The sequence below is a fragment of the Momordica charantia genome (assembly GCF_013281855.1).
Source record: "Momordica charantia cultivar OHB3-1 chromosome 6 unlocalized genomic scaffold, Mcharantia_2.0 BLBB01000006.1, whole genome shotgun sequence".
Lineage (NCBI taxonomy): Eukaryota > Viridiplantae > Streptophyta > Magnoliopsida > Cucurbitales > Cucurbitaceae > Momordica > Momordica charantia.
Window position 1 is genome coordinate 5376748 of NW_028275164.1, and position 9295 is coordinate 5386042.

General features: G+C 32.4%; 1 protein-coding gene across 1 annotated transcript; it reads right to left on the reverse strand.

Annotated features, from left to right (window-relative positions):
• Positions 1-1163: 1163 nt before the first annotated feature.
• LOC111014514 (palmitoyl-acyl carrier protein thioesterase, chloroplastic) lies at positions 1164-5218 on the reverse strand. The gene is made up of 7 exons (XM_022289285.2): positions 4892-5218; positions 3229-3798; positions 2928-3061; positions 2403-2516; positions 1955-2126; positions 1814-1882; positions 1164-1713 (listed from the first exon to the last, which is right to left on the reverse strand). The coding sequence occupies exons 2-7, from the start codon at positions 3715-3717 to the stop codon at positions 1444-1446; spliced, it is 1248 nt and encodes a 415-aa protein (XP_022144977.1). The 5' UTR covers positions 3718-3798; positions 4892-5218; the 3' UTR covers positions 1164-1443.
• Between the last annotated feature and the right edge of the window lie 4077 nt (positions 5219-9295).

Consider the following 9295-nt stretch of genomic DNA (forward strand, 5'->3'; position numbering starts at 1 on the left):
AATTCGTCTATTGACTTTTGATTTTACTTCTTCTGATTTTATTTCTTCTTTCACGTGAATATATATATAGATATAAAGCTTCTTTAAACCAGAACTTACTCATATGGATAAGAGAAGAGAGCTCTCCCCACGAGATGAATTGCCCCATTTCCTTTTCGAGGAAATGTCAGTCGAAAATTCCTTCCAATAAATCAAGAAGTTTACAATGAAGCAAAAGAGGAGAAAGCAAGAAGAAAATGCTAAACTACAAAAAGTACTCTTGAATTTGACATTTGTTTAAAAATATCCCTATCATTTTTTCAATATCACAATTGACCTTTCATAAACATTTTAAATACTATGTAAGCAAACATCCATTAATATTTGAATGAGAAATTTAATTTGAAACTTGCCTGGATGAAATGTAGAAGCTATTGGTTTTAAAAAGGGGATTAGGGCCAAGATTGGATAGACAAGGGAGAAAAACTATGATGACAATGGAAGAATTATCCTTTTAAAATGAAATTGGGAGATTAAGGTCTGTTTGGTAACGTTCTCACTTTTTGTTATCTTGCAACTAATTTTGTTTCTTGTTTCTCCTAAACCCATTTTTCTTCATTAAAAATAAACAGAAACAAGAAACAGGAACGTTACCTTTTTGGATATTACTTTTTGGGTATTTGTTCATAAATCTTTTTTTTGCAACTCAGCCAGGAAGAAAATGATAGCAAACAGAAACGCAAAAATGGCCAAATATGTCTCCATTTCAATGTTAATAAATCCTTGCATTACTTGTTATTGCCATTTTCTCGATTATTAATCATTTCAGATAAGGTCAGTTTCACGTTATCTTCTTTTCAACACAGAGAAAGACAAAGGTGGAGCCATTACAGAACGTGAAGGGAACTGGCGCCGGCAACCTGAAAGTCTGTTTGTCCAGCTAAGAAGCCAGGCTGCAAAATACTTATAAAACGAGATATCATCATATCCTGCTACGCTATACAAAACTATAATAAAAATAATAATAATATTAAAATAGCCATCCCAATACACAACCAGGCTGGCAAAGAATTAAAGATCAATCAGTACAGAATAAAATGAATGAACCCATAGAGAGAAAAAAGGAAGAGATTCCACAGTTTCAAGTCTAAGTAAATGAAGGCTCACATATATGCAATGCAACCTAAGAGCCAAAAACATTAGGGAGGTGTTATCTATATTACCTTTAACGTTGGGGCAATAAAAGAATGACTAATTACAATGGGGCTGCATAATTCTTCTTTCTTTTTTCTTCCCAAGGAAAACAGATAGTTTAGGGAAGGACTGGAAACAAATAAATATATATATGTATATATAAGGGGCTTTTTTTAAATCCGAGAAAAACAGAAGCCTCTAACTACACAAGCAATGAATGCACAAGGGGAACCCAGTGGGGGCTTCCAGCTACGAGGTAGCTTCTTGAATTTATGTATTTCCGGCGGGAATCTGACCCACCATCCCGAAGTTTGTAGCATGCTTGGGCCTCCACCCGGTCCTTCCTCTAACAATCTCTGCTCCACTTTCAAGTCGAAGTAGGTGCTGACACTCAATGTCACCAGCATCCGCTAAATTGGTGATACCAGCATCAGATACAGCAGTAAGGGATTGCAGCACGCTGTCCCTTCCACATTCTCTCCTGTATTCCAAAGTCATGGTAGAGAGTTCATGACTTTCCAGAATTGGCAGCGGGGCACTCTGTGATTACAAACTCTTGTGGTAAGAAACGGCTGCGGGTTCTGAGTTTGACACTCAGAAAAAGGAGGAACCAAGATAATTATGAGGAGAGAAGAACTACCTCCAGAATCCAGCCAATGTACTTCACGTTGTTAACATGCTGGTTGATATCTAAATCACTCCATCTAGGCTGTAATTTGAAATACAGGTCATTCACGAGAACCACACGAGGGAAAGCGTCCTACAATAGGAAGTCACTTACCGTCAAGCCTTTACGAATGTAATCAGCACTATCATCATCAAGTTTTGGAAGTTTTCTGCTATCTTCTTCCACAATTGGGGGTGAATTAGCAAAATAAGGCTCTATTTCCTCTCTAACTTCTCCAGGAATCTTCGATAATTTTCTTGTCAGCTTATTCATCATCACCCATACACTGCCATTGGAAAAAGGAAAAAAGAAAACAATCCCACATAGTTATTAGAACTGCAGCAATGACTTATATATAATAACCAACTGTTTCCATCTTTTTCCTTCCTTTCTTGGTTTGGGTATAATTTCTGGACTGGTGGATGTTAAAGAGTCACAGCAAGCTTATTTACAAGCCATAGGCATTAGATTTGAGATGCAGAATTCAGAAATAACTACTACAGGCACCGAGAGAGGGAAAGAAATAATAACTAGGACTACTTGCAGGCAGGGAAACCTATACCTTGAGGCCCTAGTAAGAGTTTCACCAGTTTTACAATCACGAACAAGCCAGTCTCGTCGCATGCCATTCTTCCCAGATGCACAGACCCACGTGTCTACTTGAACGACATCACCCCTGAAAGAAAAGACAACAATTCAGTCTGTCAATCTCCAATTCGTCAGCCATTAAAACATCCTCAAGAGTTTTAACCTATAAATAATTGGCAAGAGATATTTAACTCGACAGATACAACGACAACCATGGGAGTGAAGTTTTCCAAGTAACATATAACATATTTCATATTAAGATAATGGAAGCAGTTGCAACTCTGATCTGAACCAGCTATAGATAACCTAGAAAGCATAAACTGGATGTTGCCTAAATATCCTGAAAATATAAAAAGTTATGAAAGTCAAACCTCTAAATCATTCATCTTACATGATCAACAGAGACATAAAGCTCACGTAGAGATATGAATAAATATCAGCAGTCGCCAAAGTATTTTGCCTTTTAAGGATATATATATAAAAGAAACCTATGACTTACCAAGTAGGGTATCTATCGACCACAACCTGCATCTTTGCAACTACCCATATCAAATTCTTTTTGCACATTTCTGGTGTCGAACCAAATCCATCACCTAGTAGTCCGGCGGTTTTTACATGATTAAGTGCAGTTTCCTGCAGCAAAGACCAAGATATCATTTTACTGTTCCCAATAAATGAAAGAAAATAAGAACTAACAACCCATTATGCAGACCTAAAACTAAAAAATTTTGAATCCACTACAGATAAACATCATAAGAATTGAGAACCAACAGGAAAAGAGTACATGATTAATTATGTACCTGTAAATGGTTCATTAATGTTTCTATAGATGCAGTTCGATCTGCACCAATTTCATATGACCTAATTGAAAAATTCTGCCGAAACACAAGACCATCCTGAACAATTCTTCCCAAACCAAATGGATCGATAAGCATGTCAGCCCGCCTAGGCTTCCAGTCAAGCATCATCCACTGCTTCTCAGCAGCCAGGAATATGGTAGTGATAGCAGCAAGAAGCATACTCCAGTCAGGTAACAGGTTAATGAAAGTCCTCGGGGGAGGTGATGTCAGATCATCATCAAGCTTGACACCCTCCAATCCAACGGAAGTACCATTTATTTTTGGAGGAGCTTGGGCATTCGCCTTAACTTGCAACCCACGAGAAGAAGATTTTGGCCTGCTTCCTCCAGGATTGACAGACCCACTACCGAGCTTAGGTGTCTTTGCTCCAGAGTCCAAGGATGGAGAAGTAACAGGAAAAAAGGCGGATGTAGCTGCAGTTGCAACCATGACGAACTTCTTATCAGAAAACCCGTCAATGCACCAACCAGAGACTTGTTCCAACGAAATTCCTCCTCTATCAATGGAAGCCTAGGTACATGAAAGATGTCTGAGTTGTTGTGTAAATAACCATCAGCAGCCAATACACAGTTACATGGAATTTTGTATCGATTCAGATAGCTTAATGAAGTTGTAATAAAACTCATCAACATTCTATCACATACAATTTACAAATTCTCTTTCTCTACAAGCATAACAATAATAATCGGAAATTTCAATATTCTAGAAAATTACGGAAGTGAAGACAATCGTGTACAAGAAGGCCAGATTTGGTGGAAAGTCATAAAAGGAAATAGAGAAAAGGAGTATCCATAGAAATGAAGACATAGAACCAAAGATTGGACCTAAAACAACAAATTTCTAAGGTATTTCAAAGCAAAGCTTCAAGAATCGGTAAGCTCGCATGAAAATGAAATTCATGAAGCCTAGAATGATAGAGAAAAACAAAAATCTGATCCAAGATCGTCAAGAGACAGGTGTTCAAGCGTAGCCAGTATTTACAAAAACAAGAAGGAAAATCGAAAGAGCACAAAATGAAATGGTTATAAAATGATAATGATAAAAATAAATAAATAAATAAAAATGACACCAACACTCAAAGAATGCACGAGCTCAACAGCGAATCATCCACTTGCATGGTTATAGCAAGATCAGAATAAATCCTTCCTTAAATGTACAGAAAACAGAGAAAGCAGATCTCGTCCAAAATGTAGAACCACAAGAGGAACGACAGGTCAAAATAAACAAAACCTTGAAAACTGAAATGAAAATAAGGCATCCGGTAAAATCACAGTGTAGGCAGCGGCGTAGAATCAAGAAAAATTTGTCACACCAAATACAGAAACCGTATGTGAGAGTAAAAATAAGAATAAAAAGCGTGCAAACTTCCAAGACACGTCCCTTCGCCGACGAAATGAAGAACGACAAACAACAAAAATAAGTAAAAACTTTTAAAACGTAGATCTCAAACGATGTGTCAGTTAAATACACGACAGCTCGCACATCAATAATCTTCAATACGGAAGAAACAGCAGAACGCTCTCATTCTCCACTCCAAACCTCAAACATCCAGATCAGACAAGAAACAGAGGGAAAACGAAGGAGAAATCTCCGGCGTACGTACCTTGACCGTCGGTGGACTTATGAAAGAGAAGCAAAGCAAAAACAACTCTAAAAAATTCTCCGGCGATGAGCTGATACGTAATGGAAGAAGCTGGAATGCAGATCCCTCCTATTCTGCCGCGGATCGTAGGGTTTGGTATACGATTGTCTGTTCTCCGGCGTTTCGAATTTGATCTTGTAGTTTTTTAGAGAGAGAGAAAGAAGAGAAGGCGTTTGAGACCAACGGTTCGTGTTAGTGGTGGGGAATTGTCTTCCAGTTTCAGCGTTCAAAATAAATACATATATCCAGCGGACACCTGCCTTCTTCCTCCGCCTTCCCTCCCTTTTCAGTCCATAGTTCCAATCTCCAATTTACGATTTTGCCCTCCTCCCCATTCTCCAGAACAATCTTATTTTTCGTTCAAACGACAATTTTAAATTACATAATTAATCTCTAATTTTTTAAATTATTTCCATTCTGGTCTCTGAATTATTAAGACATTGTAATCTATCTTTCGACTCTCTATTTTAATTTTCATCAGCTTTTACTTTTGAAAGATTTTTTTAGTATAACTTATTTTTTACACTTGAAATTGTTATTTAAATGTGTGATATGATAAGCCAATTGATATAGCACAATATAATAAGTTAATAGAATTAGAATAGAGGTACAATCATGTGTACTAATTTAAGTATTAGTTCACATTTAAGTTATATTTATTATTATTATAAACCAAAATTTTAAAAGGTCATTTTATTTAAATTACTGTTTTAAGAAAGTATATTTTGCACTAATATAATATTTTATTTATTTATTATTATTTTAGTACAATATAAATAGAGCGGGAGATTCGAACTTTTCACTTATCAATTAGAAATAAATACCCATAATTACATTGAACTAAAACTAGTGTCCGGATATGACTATTGATGTATTTTCTTTCCGTCGTTTTTTACGTTTCAACGGTGCATAAAAATTAGGACAATGGTTTTGTCAAAAAAAAAAAAAAAAAAAAAAAAGTTTTCCATAGAATTGGACCGCATTAAAATCAGCTTTTTAAACGGTTAAGATTTTTAATTTAGTTTTAACAAAAAGACATAATGGCACACGTCATTTCGAAAACTTCTTTTACATATTTATCATCTCGTTTAAGAAATTGACAAAGAAAAAATAATTAAATAATTAAATCTTCTGCAAATTTTACTTTGTATTATATATCATCTGCTTTCTAAGCAATTTATCATAGGATCTTAAATAAAGTTTTCTTGAACTATGCAGATATAATCGTGCAGCTACCATGTGGATGAAAATAGATTTTCTATCTTAATTCCTCAATCAATCAACGAAAAATTATATAAATATTGTTCAGTATGATTGTGATGGTTGTTTATACATTATAAAACAGCTCATGAATAGCTGATTTAATAAAGGCTTATAAAAATTTGAAATACAGAAAATAAATTGAAACTGAAGATAATAACATAGATGAATCTCAAGTTGTATAAAAATATATATATAATAATAATAATAATAATATAGATGAATCTCAATGTAAAACAAATAATACTAGAAAGCGACCCGAAATATCGGATTCAATAGTTAAATTTGACTTTTATTTTATCTTTCTTTTTGGTTAAAGCCAAACAATAAATGAGCTTTATTTATTTATTTTTTTTTAAAGAAAAATCAATGAGCTTTATTTGTTGGCAACAACGAATTGACCAATATCAGAATCCAACTCTTTAAAAGAAGAGAAATAAATATATAAATTTTTTTAAAAAAAGAGGGTAGCTCAACTGTACTCTGCTTTCTTTTGAATTTAATTAAATTTGACTTTCCCTTTTCCTTTTTCACCATTTTGCAAGTAATTTTGCGGTCGACCACTTCATCTAATTTGTTTATGATTTTTTTTTGTTTAAAAAAAAAGGATAAGTTAGGTTGAAACTTGACGAGTAAATTATCGTGTTAGTATTGTATAATTTAAATCTTCATTAATCGTTTTAAATTACTACACTAGAAGATTAAAGATTTGTACATAAACAAGCTACTCAAAATGAATGTCAGTGAAGTTTTGAACTTCATTGACAAAAATTAATTACTTCTTTTTTTAATGAAAAATAATCATAAATAGAGCAAATATCTCATTAACTTATAATAATTTAAACGTGAGTAATCCTAATGAAATTATTTAAAATATGATTTTATTTCTTTGATATTGTTTACTAAAAATTTTCTTAGAATCAGATTAACGTTGTTTATTAAAACTGTCGGTAATCGAAATGTAGAATATCTAATTCTTATTATTTATAACTAATTACATAGTTAATATCATTTTTAATATTTTTTTTATGACCGTAAATATTTTTATTATAATATTAACAAATAATAAATAATAAAAATATAACTAGATCAATTAAAAAATTAGTATACTTTTTACTAGAACTAACCATTATTAATAAAAGAAATGTTGTTATATTTGATTGTTATAATATTTAATATAATAATTAAAATAACAATTTTATTGATATTACTTAATAATAACACAATAAAATTAAATAAAGGATAAATTAAATAAAATAGTTGTAATATTTTATAATTAAACTACATTAACTAATAAAATTAAAATTATTTGTATAAATAAACAAATAAATAGTAAAATTATAAAATCATGAATGAAAAAGTTATTAGTTTCACTAATAGATGGTAAAGAAAAAATAAGAGTTGTAAAGTAATTATTAAAAAAGTATAATGCCACCAAATAAGAAATGAGAATAAAATTATAAAAGCGAGCATAGTTCAGCGGTAATTAACATATATTTCTATCCATGAGGTTGTGAGTTCGATTCTCCACCTACATATTATACTAAAAAAATAGTAAGAAGAAAAAATGACAATAAAATTGATAAAGTTTTAGGAGGGCAAATTAAATTAATTGGTTCCAAATTTGAAGTGTTTGCACCAATTTGATGAAAAACAATCCTTTGGAGTGACTAAACTTTCGTGATATGTATTTTTTAAATGAGTGGACAAATTTTATCATTATTTATTATCTTTTGTCAAAGTGGTATTTTTCTCTCCTCCTATTACTCTCTCCCTTCTCTTCTCCTTCCATTGTTCCACAATTCCAACATCATCACAATCCTTTACGTGTACTTATCTCCAGTTTAACATGACTAGGTTCTAATTTACCATGGGAATCATCAAGACAGTCAACTGAATTCATTGACATTCATATTGGGTCATTTGAGAGACTTTTTATTGTCTAATTAATATATGTTAACTATCGCATTATCATTCCATTAGATTAACTAACAGTCAATCCAACTCAAGGAGCAATTAGAAATAAAAAAAAAAGTTATAAAACAAAATTCAAACTTCAGAGACAAAACATATCACTTTTAAGACTCAAGATCAACCACAAACGGTTTTTTAAACTCATAGACCAAATAAAAACTATATCGACCAAAAAGTGTATTTAACCATTTTTTTATTACAAATTAGGATATTTTAATTGTTTGAAAATTGAACTCAAACAAAGAAATATATGTAATAATCCTTTCATTTTTATTTAATTTTGAGAATTACGTTTGCTTCCCAGTAATTTTAAATTTTAACAACTAATTTTTTTAGCTTTGAAGAAAAAGTAGATAATAAAAGAAAAATATTAGTGAAAGTAGTATTGATACGCTTAGTTATTTAAAACAAAAATTAAAAATTAAAAAATAATTTTCATAAGAGGGAAAAGAAAAAGGAATTAATAAGTGTAGAAAGTATTTGGTGACCAAACAAAATATTGGGAACGAAAAGTAGGAAAGGCACATTTGGTCTTCTGAAGTGCTTTCATTATCCTTCCCAGAAACAGCTCAAAAGCCGCGGAATATTTTTCTGCGTTTAAAATCTAGACGCTTCTCAATGCCGCCTCCACGATACACGTGTCCACTGCCAGTTGTACGTGGCAGTCTCGTAATTAATGCTGTTTAGTAGCATCAATTCCCATTATGTCGGGAACAACGTTGCCGTTAGCCTACTATTTAACGCCGTATATTCCTCATCTCGGCCCTGGCTTGGGTCCCCCCCCCCCCCTCTCCCCGGTTAATTATTATTATATTTTTAAATTGTTATTATGTGTGCTTAATTATCTTATAATTTTAGTTTGAATTTTATCTCGGTTGGAACGTGACAAGATATTTGTATGTTAATTTTAGAGGAGAGAAAAAAAGAGAGGGTATATAGACAACAATAATTTCATTAAAATTTTAAAATTTAGATATAAATACCGAATACCGAATATCAAATATCGAATATCGAATACGTATTATTAGTCTAGGATTTTTCCTTTTAAGCATAGTTATTCTTTAAGGGTAGTATGGACTAATGAGACATTGAGATTGTATATGAGAATTGGAACCATAGAAATTTGGACAT

What these genes read in the sequence shown, in the direction of transcription:
- LOC111014514 (XM_022289285.2), bottom strand. Translation starts at nt 3,717, where the DNA reads ATGGTTGCAACTGCAGCTACATCCGCCTTTTTTCCTGTTACTTCTCCA. An exon ending in ACATTCGTAAAGGCTTGACG is followed by an intron (nt 1,883 to 1,954) that starts GTAAGTGACTTC and finishes TTCAAATTACAG; the next exon opens with CCTAGATGGAGTGATTTAGA. An exon ending in ACATTGGCTGGATTCTGGAG is followed by an intron (nt 1,714 to 1,813) that starts GTAGTTCTTCTC and finishes TTGTAATCACAG; the next exon opens with AGTGCCCCGCTGCCAATTCT.